We start from the raw sequence: 25,357 nt of genomic DNA, 5'->3' as shown, positions 1-25,357 counted from the left end.
TATTTGATAGTTGTTTGCAAAAAACGCAGCTATTCTGGATGAATTATCTTGACAAAATTCAAGAAAAATAATGATTTTATGGATTTTTTTTAAAGTTGTGTGACATACTGGCTACCGCTTCTACCAGTTACAACTTCTTTCATCATTCATTTAATTTATTCTGTTTCCCCCAAAAGAAAAAGTTTGAAAATCCACTTATCTGTATGAAAATGCATATGAAGAATTTCAACCATTGATTGTATTATGTGTAGCAGCTTAAACTAAGCAACAAGACATGGTAAAACCTAATCTTCCAAAATATTAATTTATTTCCCTAAAATATAAAATCAAACAAAGTGAAAGAATTAAAAATAACTTATGGTGTATGAATTCCTAGAATATTATCCTGAATTATACTATTAATTTCATGGGCCCTGAGTGGTCTAAATCGCTCTCCTCTGTCTGCTTGGGGTTCGAGCATTGGATTCGGCCAATGTGGGTATCTGAGAAAGCTTGCTAGTAGCTTCTCATGGTTGGTGTTTCTTTAAGTGGTTTTCCCAGGTTCTTCCTACACCATTTATACTGGCATCCTTGTGTAGCCTATCTTGTGCTGAAAAATGTCGTTAAACCCTACAACAACTATTAATTTCACATTTAACCAGAAACTATCTAAAGGTATTCCAAATGAAGGTTCTAATGCGCTTATATGGTAACATACTAGCATCACTGAAAAATCACGGCTCTAAATCCAAATATGTTTAATGCAAGATAAATTCAGTGAAAGAGGAATTTCACAAAAGTCCTTGAATAATTTCATGTAATTTGTCAGGTACTGTCTGTTTTAGAATAAATGTTTTTCACTTTGCGAGTCCAGCAAACAATATTATAAATAAATCATAATTTCTTCTCTGTCTCTCTCACAAAGCCTTTTATAACTGAAGAATACTAATGTGGTGCTTTTATTTTCTTATATAATCTCTGTGTGTATATCAAGTCAACAAAACTTGAACCACAAAAGATTTTCAAGCATTGGCATCATTAGATTGCAAAATAATTTAAGTGTTCTGTTCTGACCTTTTCAGATCATTGAGCCAATCAACAACTATGGCATGAGAGATTCGTCTCTACAGGACAAATGCTCTCCAAAGTATCATGTGATTTTTTGTGACCTCCATTAAACTAATGAGTTGTGTACTTGACTGAAATAGTTGATTACTTGACCTCAGCAATCAGCCTTGATTTATGAATGAAATTTTACATGTACTTTTATTATTAAAAAAAGCCAGCCACTGAATTTGAAGAATTAAAAAATAAATGTCATAAACCCAAGTGACTTAAATAAAACTATAAATTAATATATAATACAGATGTAATATACATTTGGAAATATTGAAGATAGTTGAGAATGCCAATGGATTTGCATGTTGACATCATTTGAGTTGTTTTTCCACAATTATATAATTTCTTCTTTTCTGTTATAGGAATTGTACAGCATTTCCAGTTGAACCAGTCTGGAATGATGCAAAAGATTTGGAGTGGTCTGGTGCCATCTTATATGAGGTAGGATAAAAAATATTAGGTGTCTCATATTTTGCATTGATCTGGCATTTTTACTTGGCCATAATAACGAGCTTCTGGTGACTATGAAGTAACATAGCTTAGTCTGCTCAGTGAATTTGTCTGCTAGGTACATAGTTTCTGAAATTTGCAAAAGTGTATGTTTACAGACGATAATTTAGGTCCTATTTAGACTTTAGGTGTTAAAACTTGGTGCTTAGAGTTGATAATCAAAGAAGTAAAGCAGTGTATTATCTATATTGGTGTTTGTATTGATCTGGGTTAGCTACCTATGTTTGTATGATAGTAATTATGCAAGTTATCACTTTCTTCGTTTAGCAAGTTGCCATCCCAAAATTTTTGAATACTACATATGCTTGCAAATGTAAATATTATGTAAAATATCTGTATGATGATGAAGATCTAGTGTTGGCATATAGAGAACTTTTTGTTGCCCATCATTGATTTTTAGCAGCTTCCAAAGGAAGAGTAGATTCTACCTAAATCTTGAGATTAGTGAAGCTCTGATGTGAAATTAAATATCACATCAAAGAACTAAAGTGTTATAAATATTCTTTTGTCCTAAAATTTAGGATATCCAATAAAAATGTAGATATTAAACATATGAAAATTTGTGTAAAGTACTTCTTTAATAACTTTTTTTTGTCTCCATTTTATGATGTGCAGTATATAGTATCATGAATTGAAAGCAAATGCAAGTGATTCAGCTGTGGCTTATATCATCCACAAGGGGTCCTAAGTAGCCGTAGGCACTTGCCTTTAGAGATCACTAACATATCATCTTAATGCATGGTTTCAAATCTTAGCTAGACGAAAGTGGGTATGTGAGAAAGCTTGCTAGTAACCACCCATGGGTTGGTGGTTCTTCTTTGTTTACCTCCCCCCCCCCACCGAGTATACTGGCCACCATGTACAGTCTATTATGTGCTGAAAAATGGCAAGAAATCAAATAAACCTGGCCAACCAAACCAGCAAGATTTTTTTTTAATGAAAAATTATGAATTTGCAATAATTGAGAGTGTGATCTGTATATAGCTCCTGTAAGCCTCATGTTATGATTTGATTCACAAGGCTCTTTGTTTTGACACTTGATGGAATCAAAATGTACTTTCAGAAAAGCCCTAACTAGCATGTTGGATGTAAAATAGTTGAATTCATTTATAGCATTTAATGTTTACGCTTTACAGGGGTGGAGGTGAGTCGCCAGAAGCAACAAGCAGTATGGTCCTACATCCTGTTCGTGGGGATCTGTACGTGTTTGCCATCTGTAGAGACTGTAGGCTTAGGGTCTGGTCAGTCAAAGTAAGTTTTTTACCTGTTGAAAAACTCTAGCTATAATTTGTTGCCCTAGAGTAGCTCTGATTTGTTGCCCATGAGAATAATGTTATATAGAGTGCACCAAGAAAGGAAACTATATTAAGTATCCAACATTTTACCTTAGAAAATTTCACTTTTTTACCAGCACTCCCTACCTTTTTGGGCTGCATCGAGGATCAGCAGCCTTCATTTTTCATGTACACTTCCTAGTTCTTATGAAAGATCATATCATATGTGATCTTCTGGGAGTCCACCCTGATACTGTTAATGTTACAAGGGAAAGCAACTGATCAACAGACTTGTGATGGATAACAGTAATTTTTTTGTCTGTCAATTTTCTGCACAAGAATTAACCAGAATTGTAATGTCAGATTCCAAAAGTAGTGAAATTTGGTCATTATCTGATTCCATATTACAATACTCTCAAACAAGGCAGGAACTACTTTTTCAGTGAGTTTTTTTTTGGTTAACAGAACAAGTGTGAATAGCTAACTAGCCTCACTTGACCTACAAATGGAAATGAGTAGCATTCTCTTTTACAAATCTTTGTCATCAGGTTCCAACAGTTCGATCCAGTTGTTGAATAATCCCGTCATTACCATGCCAAGTCCCCATCAGAGCCTCTCACAATGTCCAACCAGAAACAGTATAAATGCTATCAGCCAAACCTTGGATATAAACTTCCGTGATGCAAAATAGCTGTAAAACACATGTATGCCACCTCCCCCTATTATCAAAGAACTTGTGTTACTAACAGTGAAAGTATCGAAAATGAGTGACCGTTTTGTTACACACGTTTCATTCATAAAACTCCTGTTCATACACATATCAGCTATTCAGAAGAATGTGATCTGGTTTATGAGTTCAGAAGTTCATATCAGAAGGTTGAAATCTTAAGCAATTTCATTTCTTTTTTGGTTACATTTTGAGGTTTTATTTATCAAAAATTGATGGATACATAACAAAAGTATGATTCTCATAGTAATTCAATCATGATTACTAGGTAGCATAAGAAAATTGGATCCATGGTTCCCACAGGTTTTGGAAATCTTGACAAGTTTCGGAATTTAATAAAAAAAATTCAAGGGCCTGGAAGAGTCATTGAATTTCTCAAAACTTTGGAAAGTTTTGGAAAAGTCATGGAAATTCTGATATAAAAGTTTTACAAACATTTACTTCATGGAGCAACAAACACGGATTAAAGAAACTTGTTTTGAATATGACAATTATTATCAATAAATGATTGACAATGCAAGTAATTGTGGTCTTTGAGCTTTTTTTAAATCACCCTGGAAATGTTTTGGAAAAGTCATGGGATTTGTTTTTGTTAAGAATGCAGCAACCCTGTGAATCATTTCTCAGTGATCTTGCAATCACAACTGTGATTATTATATATATAAAATACTATCATACAGATTAGAGAATTTTTAATTTGTACAAATTAAAATTCTCTAACCTGTGTGATAGTATTATTTATATTAAAATATTAATTCCGCCTATTATTATCAAGCATTCTATATATATAAAAATGTGTGGATATAATTACTATAAAACTGCCTTGTTTTGTTCATTAATCTAGGGCATAATAGAGTTATTATCATTTTATGTTCAGATGACTAGACCCTTTTTGATAGTTTTGTATTATTTCACTGATAAAAATAAAAATTATTTGACCATTTTCATGAATCTTGTATTTTGTTAATGATTTTAGTTTTTATTAAACGTTGAATTGTTTTGTATGAACTCTTTGTTTGATCTATTTTGAGTTGAAGCTGTGTAACTTGAGACCTTGCTTTCAAAGTCTGATACTTATTTTTAGCATACCACGATCCATACACAAAATTTTGTGTTCCTTTTTATGATTCCCACCATATCTATGGAGGGGCATTCCATATTACCCTTGTTTGTCCTATCACATCAATTGCCATCACATTTGGGAAAAAGGGTGGCTCAGCAGGTATTATGCTGGACTTACTACTAGAGGGCCCAGGTTTGAATCCTATCATCGGACCACCTGGGTCAGCTATAATAGTGTTTCCTTGGGCAAGGCTGTTCGCTTCAGTTGCATTGGCACTAAATAACCTACTGGTGTTGCTGTGCTCTAGAGAACCAAACCAAAACCAATCCATTATATCATTTAAAAATGACATTTTCTATTGATAACTTTTGAATGTTATCATGGATTGAAACTACGGACTTTACATTACTAAGACTTAAGTCAAGTTCCTTTATTTCCCCCCGAAATTTAAGCTGGTTTTTTTCCCTCACATTTTTCAGTCCAGAGATTGTACCCTGGTCAGCAGTTTGTTGAATTACCTGCCGGATGGAAGTCAGCTTCAGGCCACAGGGGGTAAGTGAATGGCAAAATGTTTTTTTCTAATGCTTTTGATTAATATTATATGCCATCTGTAAATTGTATGAGGAACAATGGTGGAAGTATCATATTGTTCTACAAAGCAGCCAGATATGAGATAGTTACACACTCAACAAGCTTTTTGTCTTAGGGCTAGTTTATTTAAATCGACTTAGTCATTGTGGTTTGGCTTGCCAGTTGTTTCTGCACAATAACTCTAGTTCTCCACCATTTACATTTAGCACACTTTGTAAATAGCTTGCATTTGGGGTAAGGAAGAAAAGATCAAATAGTCAGGGTCACTGTGGCTGAAAGACAGAAAAAAAATCAATTGTGAATGATAACATTAGTTCTGCATCACAGACCTGGACCAAACTTTGTGAATGGCTTGCACATGGAGCAAAGTAAAAACCTATTAACTTTGGAGTCAACAGATCAAAGTTAAAGCTCACTAGCTGAAAACTGAATACTTTTTTGGCGAAGTATTTGGCTACTAATGTGCATTTCCTAATAAGTTCATCTTTTAATGACTTTTAAAAGGTCTAAGACCTTTACTCAGAATTCTGCTGAGGTGATGTCAGAAGAGCCAGTAACCATAGAAAAATGGTTTAATAAAAAGCAGAAATGTATTAGGCAATTCCTCATATATAACTTTGAAACACTGGCATCTAATACAAGAATTGTTTATTAGATGATTGTGTTTCATAGTGTTATACTAACAACAGGTAGGGACAGATGACATGCTTGTTTTTTTCAGCATGTTTAAACAGATTTTAAAATCTAAAGCATTTGATTGAGTCATATGTAGTGGCACATCAGTACATGAAAGGATATATCATGCTGGGACAATTGCAGTAAAGTGTTTTGCCTGGAGACCAACCATGTCAGTCAAACTATCCTTATCTAGACAGGATTTGAACCTGTAACCTTCTGGGCATAAGTCTGGTACATGATCACTGAGCCACTGCAGGTACCCAATGAACATAATGACATGTAAAGGCATTTAGGCTTAAGGAGATTTGAATATTGTAATCAAACGTATGAAGCACTTTTCTGAAAATTTAACAATAGGCACAGTATATTCGCAACCTATTGCCAGTAAATAATGTCTGTCGCCATTTTCAAGGAATGCTGAGTCTGTGGCCATTTGCAGAGAGTGCTAATTCTATCTCCAGTTGCAAAGAGTGCTAATTCGTTCCTTGATGTTCGTCAGTAAAGATGGGACCAGTCAGACATGTAGTATGATGTTTTCTTTTACTTTGCAGGCTATCATACCATTAAAGTTCAAAGTGGCACTGACCAGTTTGATGCCAAGTTTGTTGTCCACCTTTCCTTTCCAGAAAGAAATGAGGTATAGTATAGATAATGTGACCTTTTTTATATTTTTAACAACTTGTTTAGTGTTGTTCTAATTCTTATACTGCATCCAAATTTACATAAAAGGGGTGGGGATGCTGTTTTATTTTCTGAAAAGAATTAATGTTATTATGGCCTAACTCTAACCCAGTGCCCCATTATTTTCAGACACCAATTACAGAAAGTAAATAAACTGTAAACCCCCCCCCCCCCCAATTTAAATGGAATGGCACTTGCAGTAATTCTCTCTTAACTAAACATTTTTTGTTAAAGCATGGAGTATCAGGATTGACCTCATTTTGATGAGTGAATACACAGATTAGCATTTGCATCTCTCCAAGCTGTGCTAATTAGAGCACTTTTTTCTCCATCAAATACATTCACCGATCACATTAACATTAAGAAAAAGTACTTTCCTACCTCTCTAAGATAGCCATTCTTGTCTTTTCCAACTATATACCATGCAGGACAAGTGGTGAGGCTTGACTGGCTGTCATTTCAACTTCACGGGGTATCCATTAAGTAGATGCTGTCACATTAGCAAGCAGTACAACATGCTGGCTGTTTTGTGGTATGCAGAGTTGTGTGAGGATCCACTGAGTCATTCTCTCCTTTCACTGCACATTCCATCCACATGGTTTCCAAGTTGACCATCCAGCCACCAGTTCAACACACTTTCTAGCTGCTGTATATTGCTTGCCTTCGCCTTCAGTTTGGCTAGCAGGCCATTTTTTCACAGCATATTCACTGAATAGATACAGAACTGCAGACAGGACCTTGGCCATGCAATTTTTGACTTATGAAGACAACCCACATCGTTGTTTTTGTGGGGTTTAACACCATTTTTAAGCACAAGATAGGCTATACATGGCGACTGAACCCGAGTCTCGAACCCACACAGAGGGGAGATGGCAGTGATCTGTAATGGTGAGCGCTTTAGACCACTTGGACATTTGGGGCCCTTTCCCACATCGTGAGTGAGGGATAACCATAGTCATCATACTCTGACCCCAACATGGAGCATATGGAATTCAGCTTTAAAGTAGCCATAAAGTTAAGGCTTCAGTAGTCTTTGAATGCTTGATCTAGCAATAGACATCTGCATGAAGATCCTAACAAAACCTAGCCTGTTCAAATGGCTGCAGTCACGCCTGCTTCATCCCTGACCAGACAGACTTTTCTTTTGTGTCTGGCTCTTGTCAGAAAAGCATTGCATAGAAAGAATTTGAACTGAAAGTTATTAAGAGATTCCTACAAACAAGAAGGTATTCCACTTTAAAGGCTTATGGAGGAAAGTAGCAGATTTTAGGTGACTGATGCACAAGCTCAGCTGGCTAAAAAAAATTCTCTACCTTATTGAGTGGAAAATATTAGCCCCGATTACTGTCAGGAGGAGGAGATGAGAACTGAATCTGGAGAGTCGAGTAACTGTGGTCCAGACAACCCCAGAACCTAGCTGACATCAGCACAACCGCTTGATAAGCATGGGTTAAGCCCATATGTTGGATTCAACCAGATTTTATTCTCTGTAAGGAAAAGTCATTCTTTCCTCCCAGTCCATTTATTGATTTCACTGGCTGTCATGTTAAGAGATTGGTTTATCCTTCACATACAGACTTCATAGGTTCTTCCCTTGAAGGGTTTTGAAGGTATTGATTGGATATGTATATTTTAGTAAATTATGTTTCTAGGAGAATATTTACCCAATCACATTACTATTAAACCTTCTCATACCTCACATTGATGTATCATAAAACATTAACACTGCTCCGGTGACCTAGTTGTAAAGCATCCGCCTCAGATGCTGGAGGTCGTGGGTTCGATGCCCGGCCAAGTCATACCAAAGACTTAAAAAAATGGTACTAACAGCTGCCTCGCTTGGCGCTCAGCATTAAAAGGTTAAGTGTTAGGACTGGTCGGCCTGGTGTCAGGATAATGTGATAGGGTGGAGACATCATGCTACAAGTCTGCGGCATGATGCCCCAGTGCTAGACATCACTATAAACTGTCACACTGCAGACATTGTTGCAAAATGACTGAAACATTGTTAAAGCTATGTTAAAAATACAAATCACACAAACATCATAAAAAATATGAATTGATAAACATATGGTTGATTGGTATCCAACTAGCATTAGTAATGCACAGTAGTTTTCCTTTATAAGGTGTAATGGGGAGGGCAGGATTTGAGATGGTAGTTGAGTTTATTTCTTAATGTTAATGTGATTTGGTAATTATTCTCAGAGAAACGTATTATTAAAAATAGTTTGGCATGGTCCTGGGAAGGGGAAAAAATGAAAGTGCACAGATTGACTATTGGGGGGTGGGGTGATTTTTAAAATGTCTTGAACTTACATCTATTTATAAAATACAATTTTTGTTTCTTTCAGTTTTGTTTGTTGCAGCCAATAATGAAAGGAGGTCGACTGCAGATTCATCACATTAGTTCTGTATCGGGACCATCAGTATGTTGGTATTCCTTCTTTATCGGCCTTAAACTGAAATATTTTGTTTTGTTCCAGTAGGTCAGGTAACATTGTGCCCTGAAAAATATTAAAAGTCAAATATGCAGGTGTCTGTTTAAACTTGTTTTTGAATCTTTGATGCCTAAAATTCTTGTATTCGGTTTTGTTGCATATTTATGACAAACTAATAGTATGACCCTCACCCGAGTTGGTGTTGGTATTATGTACTCTCCACTTGGATGTGAAAGTGATGCATTGCTAGAACAAGGTACTTGCTAATGTAGAGATTATAGTGTAGGAAATAAGTAATAGATTATGAAATGAATAGTGGTTCTGTGGATTTTAAGAAATTGAAACAACTAATGATATGCTTATTGTCTTTTTTTTGTCACTTATAGATCAAAAGGGAAAGAAAACAAATGATGACAGTTTATTAAAAGAATTAGGAAGTGCAATCTTGATTTATTTTCTAACTTTGATACTCAACAAGACCTCTTTCAAAATAAACATTTCCTTGAAAATGGTTGATGGAGGACCTTAAATCCTTTAACTGTAAGCCTTTTGTCTACTAATATAATTTATTGTCATCTTCTTCTTGATATTTCATCTTAAACTAAAGTATAATAAATATATGTTTTCGCAGGTTACATTATGTGCTGCAAAGGGGATGACTTGTTTTTCAATGTTTTCAATCTCCCTCATTTTTGTCTTGCCTGGTCTTGAGGCCACACGATACTATGGTATGACTGCATCCATAGTTTGTCATCCAGTGTGTGTTGTGCTCCATCTGTCACCAGTTGCCTGTTACTATTCAGCAGTCCATCTTTATAAGTTGGATGATGAGTGAATAATGATTAGTTAACATTGTTACCCTCTTGTGGCCATTTTTCAAGCTTGGAATTGGTGCTTATAGCATTAAGGTCTAAAGTGAGCTTGATAGTGAGATCCTGTATGCTAATGAGGTCATCGTGCATCAGATTGTTTGACGTTGTTACCACTCTCGAAGCCACCTTTCTGATCCGATTTTGAATAAACATGGAATATATGCTAATGGGCAAGAACTACACATACTAATCAGTTGAACTGGTATCTGATTGACTGAACTTGTTATGCCTATGGATGTGTTTGTTAATGAGTGAGATACAATGTGCATTATTGATGTAATCTTGGATGTGTTTGGTAATGAGCGAGATCCACACATATTAATGATGTAAACTTGGAAGAGTTAGTTATTGAGTGTGATCCTTGCATATTAATGATGTATTCCTGGATGAGTTTGTTAATGATTGTAGTCCATGCATATTATTTGTATTTGTTGAGTTAGATGATGAGTGCAGTCCATGCATATTAATGATGTATTCTTTGCTGAGTTCGATAATGAGTGCAGTCCATGCATATTAATGATATATTCTTTGTTGAGTTAGATAACGAGTGCAGTCCATGCATATTAATAATGTTTGGGAGATAATTTACATAGAATGTGTTCTTACAATGTCATATAAGGGGACCCCAGGTAGTCATAGGCTTATAATAAGGCGACAGTGAGTGGCAGAGTAGTCACAGGCTTACAATAAGGGGATACTGAGTGACTGAGTTATCAAATGATTACAGTAAGGGGACACTGAGTGGCAGAGTAGTCATAGGCATTTGCCTTTATAGTTCACTCACATTTCACCCATGCAGATTACTCAACCTGGGTTTCCATGGTAATATAAATATCCTGTTAAAAAATTCATGGAAAATGGAAAGTAAGGGAAAAGTCTTGAAATATGGCCAAAAGTTGGAAATCTTCCTGGATTTGCTTGTTGGCCTGTACATTGTGACCCAAAAGTTGATTATTTGGTTGTCTTTATTGTCATGATGTGTATCTGTAATATGTGTCTTAATTTTTATGATTATAAATTGGAATTTTAAACGCATTACATAGGTGGTGGATTGTACTGTCGATTGGAGATTGGAAGGGTAATTTTAAACGCATTACATAGGTGGTGGATTGTACTGTCGATTGGAGATTGGAAGGGTAATTTTAAACGCATTACATAAGTGGTGGATTGTACTGTCGATTGGAGATTGGAAGGGTAATTTTAAACGCATTACATAAGTGGTGGATTGTACTGTCGATTGGAGATTGGAAGGGTAATTTTAAACGCATTACATAGGTGGTGGATTGTACTGTCGATTGGAGTAAACATGTTATTGTAGCCTGGAAGGTGTAGATGAAATCTTGTTGATGAATTTGATGGGATTTGAGTTCAGGTAATGGGTCATAATGAATCAGTTAGATAATGTTAATTTGAGTTTGTGAGATTTTATTTAAAATCAGATGGGTTATGAACACCAGCTTGACCAGTTTCACTTGTTCAAGCAGTAAGATTCCACTATACATGATGGACTAAGTACAGAGGCTTGTTAAATCACATGGTAAACATTTAACCCTCATGTTTTTTACATCCATCTTGCAGGAAGACTTGATTGATTTCTGTTTCACTTCGACCCTCCTTGTTACATTATGGACAAACTCGGCTGGCCATGCTGTAGTCAGGACTTTCATTGTTGGGTATGTACATCTATTTTTTTATGAATCATGCTTTTCAGTCATAATTGGGTATGTTTCACTATATCTGATAAAATCCCGCCTTAATTGTGCTTGTTACACACAACCACTAGCCTATAAAAACCTAATCTTAATTTGTATGTTTCTCTGCCACTGCCTAATAAAAATCAACCTTGTGCTTGTTTCACTGCCACTACCCTATAAAATCCAACTTTAATTGGACATGTTTCTATGCTAATACTGTTTGAAGTCCAGTATTAATTGGAAACTTCCATCAAATTCGTAAACAAGATCAGGTCTGTTTACTTAAATTTTAACAAGCAACATGACAAAAATCAGGTAGACCATAGAATTTCCAAGGGGAAAGCCAGTGCCCAGAACTCAATTCCAAGTAAACATGTTGCTTAAAAATGATTGTTATCTTAAAGTATGATCTGCAATAATGGACAAATGTAATGCGTCGTTTACAAATGACACAATCTTCAATCATGGATAAAAGTTAAACACACAGTGTTAGATATACATAACAGAATGTTTCGCTTATACTACCCTCTGAAATCCAATCTTGATTGGCCTTGTTTCATTTACACTACCCTATGAAATCCAGTCTTAATTCGGCATATTTCACTGTCCCTACCCTATGAAAACCAATCTTAATTGGGCATGTTTCATTTACACTACCCAATGAAATCCAGTCTTTATTCAGCATATTTCACTGTTCCTACCCTATGAAAACCAATCTTAATTCGGCATGTTTCACTGCCCCTATCCTATGAAATGCAGCCTTTCTGTGTTTCAATGAAATTTTAGTTGCTTTCTTCCCTTAAACAGTCACAGTACATCTGGATTTACCTAACCATTAGAAATAATTAATAATGCACACATTGAACAAAGATTTGAAAAAGAAAGTTGTCATACCCCTGGAGTGTAGCATTGTATGGGTCAGAAAGTTTGACTATTATAAAGGAAGAAAGGTGAAGGTTAGAAGCTTTTGAGCTGTCAATTTGCAGATGCATGGAGAAGGTCAGCTGGAAAATAAATAAAGAGGTACCAAGTTTAGTAGGTGAAAAGAGAAGATTGTTGCAAGTGATTTTAGAGGTGAGAAAGAAAAGATGGATTGGACATATCTTGAGAAGTAAAAACCTGTTGAGAGAAGTAATAGTTGGAAGCATGGATGGAAAGCTACAAAGAGGGATATCGGGAATTATGCATCTGGATAACCTTAAAGATGGATAATCATATGAAGTGATGAAGCCTAGAGCAGTGTCAAGAGAATAATGGAAAAGATGGATACCTCAAATCTGCAGTACTGCAGAAAACTAATGAATGGATGAACCTTTAGCCAAATTCAGTTTTACACTTTGTCCATGTTGTTTTTTTTTAAATACCTTTCGTCAGTATGACCAAGTGTGATTCATGTTTGTAAGCATATTTTCTGCATTTCTCATCATTTTGTTTTACATGGAGCCTAACATGGAGAGAAAAATGATTATCCAGAGGGTAGAGTTAATTAGTTACTTTAGTGAGTGCATAATTATTGCTTTTAGAAAAATGTAAACTTGTATTAATACGTTTTTCTCCTGCCTATAATGAATATTGCACATTTAGAAACAGCTTTTTTGTATTTGATATAAAATTTTACATTGAAAATCTGTCAGTTGCATGAACATATCTTAATTTTGTGTCCTTAGATTATCAGATGTTGCATATTGTTTCCTAGGAAACATTGAGAATCAAAGATGTTTGTCAAAAGACTTACGGTCATGTTCACAAGGATGGGGGTTGAGGGGGCCAAAATGGTGGAGTTTGTTATTTGTATGTGTGTGTGTGTAGAAGAGAAGTCAAGGTGTGTATTTTATGGAAGCCTTGCCTTACATTTTCTCATTATGTCCATTGTTGTGGAAAATTGAAAACCTCGTGGGTAGGAATCCACAAAGCCTCATTCCTGTCCACAAATTTTGACCCTTGTGAGGGATTTTCCCAATTTTTCCTAATGGTGCACATGATGGATTTTATTGGTTCCATGCAGTAGCAAGGTTCCAATGGTGATGTTGTTTTTAGATATTAGGAGTCTATGTTAAAAGTTTCTGCAAGTCACATAATGAATGGTTATCTCATAACACAGTTTGCAGGCAAGACGCAAAACTCGGTGCTCTTGTATGTGTTTTCATGGTGAGACGTATCTTTTTACCTACAGCAATGGTTGTGGCATTGTCAACAATGTGTATTGAAGTCAGATACTGGGAGGTACATCATAATATAGTTTGTAGCCAAGACATGGCACTTAGTGTTATTGCTGATGTTGTGAGACGGAGGTGTCATATTTCCAAAAGCAATTTAAGTGGTGTTGTCAACAGTGAAAGTTTTGTGTTGAAGTCATAAGACAGTTTGCGGCAAGACACAAACATCAGTGCTTTTGCCTGTGTTATCATGGTTAGATATGGGTGTTGCTTCTCTGACAGCAACAACAGTGGTGGTGTCGACAATGAAAGTTTTGTGAAGTCCAATGCAAGGGATACATCAGTGCATGGATACAGGTGAGGCATTGTTGTGTTTAAGTTAGATGTAGGGGGATACATCAGTGCATGGATACAGTAGTGTGTTAGATGCAGATAAGACACTGTTATGTTGAACTTAGATAATGGAGGATACATCAGTGCATGGATACAGGTGAAGTCAGATATGAGTGATTGATTAATGCACAGATGCAGGTGAGACACTTGTCTTAAAGTCATACTGCAAGACGTGTTGAAATCAGAGATGAAGGAACATGTTTATCATGACATCATTACTAGTGTTGCAGAGCTGCCTATAGTTACAATATTAGCGTAAGCCACATGATTTTCAGCAGCAGCTTATTGTCATTATGATTTTCCTTCTGTTCCTTATGAGTAAATATCACAAATTCCATCCTGAAATAGTTGTTTTCGTTCGGATCCAATATTACTATCAGAACATCACTTGGCCACTTCTCTGGCATTGTGAAGTAACCTCAGAAGACATTGTAGGAATACACATCAGTTTGATGTTTGGTGATTTGCACCATATGTTTCAGCAAGAAAGACTGAGATTGTTCTGATTGTGACCTTGTCCTTCCACAGCCATATTGTACCATGATATGAAAAAGGTAGCTCAGAATATAGTACTCTGTGATAATGAGTTACATCGGCATTCTTGTCATGACAATAAAGCCATTTGTTTCTTGATGGAAAAGACCAAGGATTCTGCAACTGCCAGTATTAGTGTAACCAAATAAGGTGAGAAAGAAAAAAATGTGCTATTGAAACTGACTCTGACGATGAGCCACCTAGAAAGAAGTTGAAACCAGAATATATGCAACTTTTTGCTGTTATCCAGAGACTGGCAAAAAATGAAATGAAACCATGCCTTTTGTAATACTTTTCAGCATTTCAGCGTAGCACATTGAGGGAAGGACAGTTGTAAAAAAACACATTTCCATGAAGAAACACAATGATTTAGCTGCCTTGCAAAAAATCAAAAGAACATTTAATCATTCATTGATCTGAAAAAGAAATATCTGACTTAGATGTTGCCATTATGAATGTAGAAACTCTCTTGAGTGAATGTTTTGTGGAGCCTAATCTACAAATAAGTGTGGCAGAAGTTGCGAACAAGTTGTTTGTTAGAATGTTCCCTGAATCTAAAATAGCCACCAAATATAGCTGTGCAAGGAGTAAAACGTCAGCAATTGTAAATGAACTTTCTTTAATAAAGATGGAAACCTTTGTTGACAGTATAAAATGCAAAGCCTTTTCTGTTGCCACAGATGGAAGTAGTGACTTGGGTTTGAAGCAGTATCCAGTTATGTTAAGATATTTTTACAATAAGGAAGGGCAAGTTATTTCTAGGATATTTTCAATACATATTTGTTATTAGTGGGTCACTGGAGAAAATATATTTAAATTAATAGATTCCGAATGAAAATGTGGTCTATTCCATATAATAATATAATTTCACTTGGGTATGATAATGCTAATGTGATGGTTGGAAAAAACAAAAGAGCATTTCGATATTTCTTACATAAACAAGCAAATTTTGTTGCTTTGGTTGCCTATGTCATTTGATTCACCTGGCAACAGAAAAGGCTTCAGCCAAACTTGATGCCAAAGTGGAGGAGTGTATTATTGACACTTTTTACTACTTAGAAAAAAGTTCCATTAGGAAAGATTCCCTAAAAATTCTGTCAAGAACTTCACAGCAAAGAAAAAAAAAAAGGTTCAAACATTCATGTAGTTGTTGGTTATCACTAGACAAGTGTTTGAATTGTCTCCCCTTGGATCCCCTTGAAGAGAAATTGTTTACAATTAAACTCAAAGTTATTGTATAGCCAGAAGAATGCAACATTGATTCAAGAGTGGACATCTTATCTATTAATAAATAAGGTTTGTTTATAGTTTTTAGCCTTTATAATTGCCTTACTATCTAAAGCAGCTACCTTATTATGTTTCTTGCCCAACCTTAATATTTTTCATTGGAAGGGGTAGGTAACTCTGGTGTTCCATCAGTTGGAAACCACTGTTAGAATTCACTCTTTCATTGAAATTTATTTCAGAAAATGAAAATTTCTTAAGAGTGAGCAATGAGAGCCAAGTAAACCAAAATGGTTTTTACACACTGTCTAGGGTGTAGTTTTATTATTTTAAATTTTTATGTACATCTTTTTTTTCTTCTCAGGGATGCAGGGGATTCTTCCAGGTTCCAGGATGTTATCCTTCAACCTGCAAAAACTGCAGAACTTCACATTACACCACACAAGGATCCTCGTGAGGTTTACTTAAACACAATGTTCCAACCAGGTCATATCAGCTTTCAGGATGTCCGCAAGGCTCTTAATGTAAGAATTCATGGACAGTGATAGGTATCTATTTTTTGTCAGACATGGTGAAACAGGTATAACATTTTCAGTGGCATCATCTGCAACATTATGATCTTTATAATTCTTTTCAAAATTAGGGGCCCTGAGTGGCCGAGTGGTCTAAAGCGCTTACCGTTACGGATCACTGCCATCTTTCCTCTGTCTGCGTGGGTTCAAGTCTCTGGTTCGGCTTATGTGGGTATGTGAGGAAGCTTGCCAGTAGCTTCACGTGGGTCGGTATATCTTTCCGGGGTTTTCCCGGGTTCTTCCTTCACATTAATACTGGCCGCCATGTATGGCCTATCTTGTGCTGAAAAATGGCGTTAAACCCCATAACAACAACAACAACAACTTTTAAAAAATTGTTTGCCATTAAGTTTTGCTTATTGGATGCAGTATATAGTACCATGATGTGCACAAAGATGCTATCAGTTTTGATTTCACTATTTTTAACAGCTATCAGATTATAGTTTTACATGTAGATAAAATTTGATATCTTCAGGCGAATGACAGCTTGAACCAACAATATAACTAGATCACTGAAATGTTTGTAATGCTTGATGATGATTCATTAGTGAAAGCTTACCAAAATGCACATGTCACAAAAGCAGTAGTGAGAGAAAGGTGTCCATCTGTCATAAAACTTGCTCCACATCTTGCAAATATTCTGATGAATCAAAAGACCACGATTGCACATATTGAGTAAAATGCCTGGAGTCTCATTTGTTACTTGATGAAATATGGAGTAGAGTTTCATGATGAAGGGCCTGGCTCATCAGGATCCTCACATATTTTGGTATATGTTATGTGTCGGTATGCTTTTTGCAAAGTGTGGAGGAGACATTCAGGGTTCTCAGTGCTCTTGGGATTTTCATATGCAACTCTCTTTATTCTGGACTTTTTGTTTTTTACAGTAACCAACCTATAGTTTAAAAAAATTGGATAATTAATGCCCTGGGGCTTAGTATGTGTACTTGGGATTAATCCACATGTTCATTACTTCATAGTCAAAGTGCATCTCAGTTGTGCAATTTGATAATTACAGTACCTTCCTATGTGTAATTTAGATTTTCATAATGCATTCCCACGAGTAATTGGATAAATACAGAGTTTCCATGTGTAGGTGCATATTTGGTGTTACCAAGTAAGTGGCACTTTAATCACCTGAGATTAGTTTTAGAGAGGTTTTTATGATGTAATATGAGGAAATTGTTTGAGGGGCAAATCTGTGATAATATACATTGTTCCTGAATTATAATAAGACCACAGTACTTATTATCAGTATGAACCTAATTACTGTAAAACCTGTTATGAGCAACCACCCGTCATTTCTGACCACAATCGTAATACATGGATCAGTTTTATTATATAACACTCTGTTGTGAGCGACAACCTGCTGAACGCAACCAGCAACCACGAAGTCTTAGCAAAAAATTCATTTTGCCACTGCCACGAACCATCACATCGCAAAAACAGGGATAAACTATGCATTTATTTAATCCCTGAAACAATGACTGCTTACATCATTGTCAAATTTAAAAAAATTAGACTGGCTACCAATATCTGAAATAAAACTAGATAATTTGAAATTAAGTATTCTTTGCTCTTATGTAAAGAAAATAACATCTTTATTAAGGACTGTTCCATGCAAGATCTCCTGCAAATTAGTTTAAAGGCAAACATAAAAATGTACTCTGTACAGTATACAGTTTTATTTAATTGTTCAGACAAGTTGAATAAAACGGAATCTAAACAGTAAGGATATTTCTTTGATCAAATATGTGTCTGAACAAGCTCTGGCGTTGATGGACCCTAATACATCATTATGGAACACATACAAAATATGTCATAATAGTCAACAAAAACATTGATTAAAGAAAGTGAAACTTTGGCAGCTCTCATTTTAATGAAAAATCCTATTCTGGTGGAGAAATATACGTGAGACAATACTTATGAGCTGTGCAAAATTGTACATCACAACCATAAAGTATGGTTTCCAACCTTTTCGAGCTGGTTATTTAAGCTAACTATGTATATGCCCCTTCAGACAACACACTGAAAGGGGATTCTCGGCACAGAATAATATGCATAGACAAATAAGGAACAGGTTAAGCAAGAAAACAAGTTGTTAATGCATATAAAACTAGATGAGAATTTTGATTTTAGTATAGCTCTAACATAATGGAGCAGGAAGAAAGAGAGATGGATATTTAAGTGTTAGGTAAATATTGAGCTATGGCTGTTTCCACCTCCCCCTTTTTCCTACTCCCCACCCTACTTATTTTGGTGGCTAAATGGGAAACTCGCTACTTCAGATAAAAGCCTGGCAGCATATCTGATTCTGATAAGGAAATGAATGCAATGATTCTAGTTTATATTTGTTACATAAGGGTCATTGTTGCTGGCTTTAATAAACCAGATAATTTGAAATTAAGTATTATTTGCTCTTATGTAAGGAAAATACCATCTTTATTAAGGGCTGTTCCATTAAAACATACATGGGACCCAGGGAAGGCACTTTTAAAGTGAGGTACTCAACCATAGATGCAGTTTAGAATTTTCTTATCATTTTAATTTGAACTCGGTGAATCTAAGTACCCTGGCATATCTTTTTAAAAACTGACTTCCCTGGGTACCATGTGTTTTTAATGGAACAGCCTTAAAGTATAATACTGTTTGAATATTTATTAGTGAGACTTCTAATTTTTAATTTGGATTCCCTATTGTTTGTAAGCTAGAACTTCCAACTTTTTCCAGATCTCATCTTTTTAAATTCATATCATTTGAACCAAACTTACATTTACTGAATACATTTGATAGAGGTGCCTTTGATACTTAGAATTTTATGCATTTAATATTTTTGTTACCATAGGAACAAACTGTAGCAGAAGCATATAAATTGAGGGTGCTAGACTTGGGTGGAGAGGGGACTGGTGTGATACATGTCATCTATGATGTCTTTGTCACTTTTGATATCAAATGGTGTCATATGAAAACATTGGTAATACATGTCTTGCTGTAAAGATATCTTATAGCTTTTGATCGTGTTACAAATTTAAATAACAAATTGGTTTCAAGGTTGTTGCTGATGTGTGCTTAACGGCATATTTCAGGACATGATAGGCCATACATGACAACTAGTATATCTGGTGGAGGAAGAACCTGGCCAAACCCCAGGAAGAACCACTGATCCATGGGAAGTTGCTAGCAAGCTTTCTCACCCTTGATGGCTTAGCCCAGGGGTGGGCAAACTATGGCCCACGGGCCGCATGCAGCCCGCCAAGGGCTTTCATGCAGCCCGTCAAGGGTTTTCATGTGGCCTAGGAACAAGTTATCATTTGCACTGACTCTGTTTATGTTCCTCTGTTTATCAAATAAATGTGCTTCTTTTGAAGTTTAAGTTTTCAAATATTAACAACTAAAAATTAATTATGATGTTTAGAAAAACCTTTTGTTTTTGCTATTTCAGATATTAATTATTTTACTTAATGAACTATGCGGCCCACGACAAGGTGTAAATTTGTGTATGTGGCACTTGCACTGGAAAGTTTGCCCACCTCTGACTTAGCCTGAGTCCCAAATTCTTTCAGACAGAAGTGAAGTGTCAGTGGTGTATAAAGACTTTGACCACTTGGCCACACAGTTTCTTAGTGTATTGGTAGGATTATGTATGGAAATAGAAGGTACTTGTATGTTGCTGTTGTTTTACTTGTGATTTCATTTGAACATTCTAGACCCAGATTTATCAATATTGGTCAGCAGATAATACGAGATCTATTTTATCTGTCAGTACATCATACAAGAGCAGATAATCTGAGACCATATTATCTGCCATTAGACAATGCAACACATTTTGGTGCATGTTCTTGCTAAAATTTATAAAATTTAGATGATGTTTCTTTTGTTTCTATAGTTGCAGGTGTACAGTCAATCCATAGATCCTGTTCTCCTCAATGATGCAAACCTCAGTGCCAGCACTCTTAAGCAACAGGTGACAGTGGCAGTTGAAACAGAGGTATGTCTCCCTCTTTTATGTCCTACTGCTAGCAGTCATAACATCTTGATTTTTTTGTCCTTATGTCTGTCTGTTTTGCTGGGGAGGCTTTACTGCATTACTTAATGTGCTTAATGTAGGCATGTGAAATTTGGTTGGCATATTTATACAGTAAAGATTGAATATTATGTTCTTGGGTACAATGTTTTCTCTACTGGAACATTTGTGTTTAGTTCCTTTGGCCAAATTCCTTAATTGTTGTGTATTCCAAAGGTTTTATATTTCTTTGTTGCAATTTTTAATTGGTGATAATGTTTGGTGTGGTCTGCCTTAGACAATTAGAGGAATTATAATGCTTTTATCACCAGATATGCCGAAGCCAGATAAGTAATGGTGTTGTTTAAATAACAAAGTTATAAAAACAATGACACTGGGTAACAAAGTGTGATAATTGCATGTCATTCATAATTGGTAAATAACAATGGTGCCAAATAATAAAGGCATGATAATTACACCTCATTCATAATCACTACTTTACAATCCTGGGTTGCTGGTTGAATACAATTAAAGCATGACAAAAAATTGTGTTTTTGACTGAATAATTCAAAAATATTTGTTAGCTGTTGATCTGTACCTGTATGTTGGTTAGTGAATTCACCAACTGATGAATTAAGGAGTCATCTTTTGTTTCAAGTCCAAAGTTACCTCTTAAACCTGGAAGAAAACAATTGAGTGAAATAACTGTTTTTTCTGTAATCAGTATGCTTTATTGTGTGTGGCATGTTGATTCAGTACCAGCCATTGTGCCTATAGACCACAAGGTTCTAGTTAGCATAGCAGACATTAGATTGTACCTGCAAACTCAGATTTGGTTTTGTGGGGTTTGACACAATTTTTAAGCACATGATAGACTACTATACATGGCAGCTAGTATATTTGATGGTGAAATAACATAGAAAGACCGACCGACTCGCAGGAAACTACTAGCAAGCTTTCTCACTTACCCTGGTTGGCGTAACCAAGACTTGAACCCACACAGACAAGGGTGAGCAGCAGGGGGGGCGAATCCGACATTTTGTCCAATCGTTATTTTGCTTAATTATTACTTCTGCACTCAGCGGATCTGGTGTAGTCAGCGCTGGTAAAAAAAAAACGACGTCGGTCCATCCTACACGATGGTGACGTCATTTGGTTTAATGCGAGCCGATCCCAGTTTTGTCAGCGTCCGGTAAACACAGCGACGACCGCGTCGATGTCATTTCCCCCCGTGCTGCTAAGTAGTTATTTACAATGAAAATTATTTACAACTAACCGAATATTTGGTCAAGTCCGATACGATATCGTGTCCGAGGATCATGTAAATTTATCGTTACAAATCCATGTGGGGTCGACTGAGCATGACTAAAAAAGTTTCGAAAACCATTAAAGTCCATGTCACCGCCACACCAAGTTTGCCAAATATTTCGTAGCGTGTGTGTATCAACGCCGTTGAATACAGCAAGAATATTACAGTTGTCTCTGATTACTTTTGGAATCTGAGTGTATCGTTGAGTGACATATATCACGTCGGTGTTTTTATGCCTGCCTCTGGAAAATATCCTAGCTGGGTTTTTTTGATTGTCTAACATAACATCATCGTACACGACTAGATTGTTAACGTCGCCATCAATATCATCAATACCTGGTGCATCATTGATATCTGTAATAAACTCAATAACATTTTTTTCAGCGATCGCTGATGCATTCTCGTTAAAATCTTTCAACACCTCGTAGCATCGTTGATCATCTACGCTAGGGGCGATTAAATACAACTTATCCCACTTCATCCATCTCATTATTAAATTAAGTAATAATTGCGTCTTGCCGGATCCAGATGGTCCGATGATAATCATCCGGATCGAGTTTGGTAACGCTGCAACATGCTTAACTGGTTCTCTCGTTTTAGTCGCTGAAAAATCAATTATATTCATATCTCTATACATAAATTATGGATCTATATTGTGTGAAGTGTAGAGTGCGTACTGGCACAAATGATATGACAACCGTTATAACAAGAAATAACAGATCGGCGCTTACTGTTAAGTGTGTACAATGCGGTACAAAGAAATTTAGATTTATTTCTGCTAGACCCGGGGATGCTTTAAAAAAAAGCGAGGAGGTGATATTGCAGCCAAGTTATCAAAACTCCCCGGAACACCGTGGGCAAAGTATCCAGGAGAAAAGCACCTCCCAGGATATAGCTACTGTGGCCCCGGAACACGATTAGATATCAGACTCGATGATCAAAATCAGCCCAAACCCGGTGAGTATCCAATAAACGCTATCGATAAGGCGTGTCATGCTCATGATGTTGCTTACTACAAAAGTAGCGATCTGCAACAGCGTCATATTGCGGATGTAAAATTAATTCACGTGTTAAATGCTATTCCTGATAAATCATTCAAAGAAAAATTGGCTTCATGCTTGGTAAAATCGGCTATGAAAGGTAAATTAATGATTGGAAGCGGAGCTTCTCGCGCTGGTAATTGAAAACGCTAGCGTTTTTAATAACAACATGGAATCCATCTATTATTCTTCGAGAGGATACTGGAAGGGGAAGGCCGCAATTGGTAAACTCGCAAGCGCTGCAAAGGTAACAAAGGCCGTTGCGGCTAATTGGTTATCCAAACAGGCTATATGGCAAATTTATCTACCACCGCCTAAACAAATCAACTTTTCGCGCTTTGATGTCAGCGTACCTAATGAAGTTCATCAGGCTGATATACTATTTCTGCCGCATGACAACGGTTACAAATACGCGCTAACCGTAGTTGATGTTGCGAGTCGATACAAACAAGCGGAGCCGTTAAAAACAAAGTCAGCTACTGAAGTAGCCGATGCGTTTGAGCGGATTTACCGAAGGGGTCCTCTGCGCTGGCCAAATCTATTACAAGTTGATCCTGGCAATGAATTTCGCGGCGCTGTTTTATCAACGCTGAAACATCATAGCGTCGCGATACGACGAGGTCATACTGCGCTACATCGTGATCAGGCAATTGTTGAACGATTCAATCGGACTCTTGCTGAACGGTTATTTGGGTATCAATACGCGAAAGAATTCATCCAGGAAAAACGATCTCGTGAATGGGTCAAAAGGTTGCCAGGCGTAATTGCAGCGTTAAATAACGAGATTACCCGAGCAATCAACATGAAGCCCAGCGACGCGATTAAATACGAGTACATACCCGGAAGATCAAAAATAGATAGCGTTTCCAAGCCGATTCTCGGCGATGTCACTGTTAGATATCTGTATGAACCAGGAGAGCTTGAAGGCGGTAAAAAAAGAGCTACTGATCCTATTTGGAGTGTTACCACGCATAACATATCAACGATAACACGATCAACTGGTAGACCACCGATCTATAGACTGGATTCAACTGCCCCACAGCGGGGGTTTACATGCGAGCAACTACAAGTGATACCTGATGATACTCAATTACCCCCACGTGGCCTTAACTAGCGCCGTTGCGTCTATTGCACTCAAGACAAGTTAACCTCACATTGTTTTTGACATGACCGAGACTGTTATCGATCCTATCCACGGTAAATTGGCGAGCGTCTTTATCCGAATAACGCCAGCGCATTACACAATTGCAACTCGCGCAGTGATTATTCTGTTGTTGTCGTAACACAATTATTAATTCGGCATCAATATCAAAACCCCGCTGTTTTTTTTATCCTGTTGGCGGTAACCTGAGAGTTTTCTATCAATGACGCTAGCATCGATGATGTCATCGTTGTCACTGGCTTCGTCAATAACAATTCTTCGAAGCTGATTTATCCTCCGTACTCGGGACACTGCAAGATAGACTAGATTCGACCATTCGATGTGATTATCAACCATCCAAACAATTGTATCCGTGATAGTCAATCCCTGCGAGGAATGTATTGTCGTTGCGTATCCTAGCGTCCACGGGGATTTATCAGCACGTAGCGCGTCCTCGACGACGCTGATATCAACGAGCACAATATCATTCAGCACAAGAATTTGTTTTTTTGTCCCTGACGCTGTCGGGCCCGGGATTTCAACTTCAATGTTCTGCCGCCGTGTGTCCGCGGGTCTATAACATAACGGCACTGGACGCGTTGGAAACTTTTCCTTATGCAACGCAAACAACTTCCGCTGAAGTGTGTCTCTGACTATCTTTCTACTCGCTACAATCAAATCGTTTGGTCTCCATGTTTCCCAGAATTCATTTAACGGCGTTTCCGGAATCACCTCGCGGATTATTTCACATTGAACTCTATCCGGCTGTAATCTAATTAATTTTTTAACCTCGCGCAGTTGTTCATCAAGTGCTCGGTAATCAGTATCGGTTTCTTCATAATAGTCCACAAAACCCTTTAACCAATCATGTGGACCCTCGCCGACAAATGGTGGTGGTTGGCCATTGTCGCCACACATGATTACCGCTGTATTCGCGCGCAGCAACCACTCAAGAAACATTTGTAAAACATCTAATGAAACAGTACATATCTCATCCCAGATGATAACCTCAGGAATAAATTTTTCCCCCATTCGATCAGGAGTCCACTCACCGCCGCTGTATCGAAAAAAGCTGTGATAAGTAACGGCGTCAACATTTCGTTGTTTTATCTCTCGCGCTAGTCTATGGGTCGGTGTAAGCACGATTATACTTGCCCGCGTTCGAAATAATTCAATTGCCCGAGTCGTTTTTCCCGACCCGCCACAGCCGCTTAAATAAACTGTTTTATATCTACAAATTGGATCAGAACACGGTGGTGCATTAGACCATTCTGACAATTTATCACCGCGTAAGTAATTATTTTCAACGGTGACATTTGCTGACGGGGAATAATCGCGTCGTATTTCATTTTTAATTCT

At 36.8% G+C, this 25,357-nt stretch overlaps 1 protein-coding gene across 2 annotated transcripts in view; it reads left to right on the top strand.

The window, feature by feature from the left end:
* LOC149785185 (nuclear pore complex protein Nup160-like) overlaps nucleotides 1-25,357 on the top strand; it is a 131,221-nt gene that overhangs the window by 13,958 nt on the left and 91,906 nt on the right. For both annotated transcript variants that reach the window (XM_089978989.1, XM_089978988.1), the window contains exons 5-12: nucleotides 1,461-1,539; nucleotides 2,745-2,859; nucleotides 5,152-5,224; nucleotides 6,493-6,578; nucleotides 8,974-9,048; nucleotides 11,511-11,605; nucleotides 16,298-16,457; nucleotides 20,392-20,493. In XM_089978989.1, the coding sequence (XP_089835115.1) occupies nucleotides 1,461-1,539; nucleotides 2,745-2,859; nucleotides 5,152-5,224; nucleotides 6,493-6,578; nucleotides 8,974-9,048; nucleotides 11,511-11,605; nucleotides 16,298-16,457; nucleotides 20,392-20,493 (785 nt within the window). The remainder of the gene's footprint in view (nucleotides 1-1,460; nucleotides 1,540-2,744; nucleotides 2,860-5,151; nucleotides 5,225-6,492; nucleotides 6,579-8,973; nucleotides 9,049-11,510; nucleotides 11,606-16,297; nucleotides 16,458-20,391; nucleotides 20,494-25,357) is intronic.

Source organism: Sinohyriopsis cumingii, chromosome 13 (assembly GCF_028554795.1).
Source record: "Sinohyriopsis cumingii isolate HCF-2022 chromosome 13, ASM2855479v2, whole genome shotgun sequence".
Taxonomy (NCBI): domain Eukaryota; kingdom Metazoa; phylum Mollusca; class Bivalvia; order Unionida; family Unionidae; genus Sinohyriopsis; species Sinohyriopsis cumingii.
This window is presented reverse-complemented; position numbering and strand designations above follow the sequence as displayed.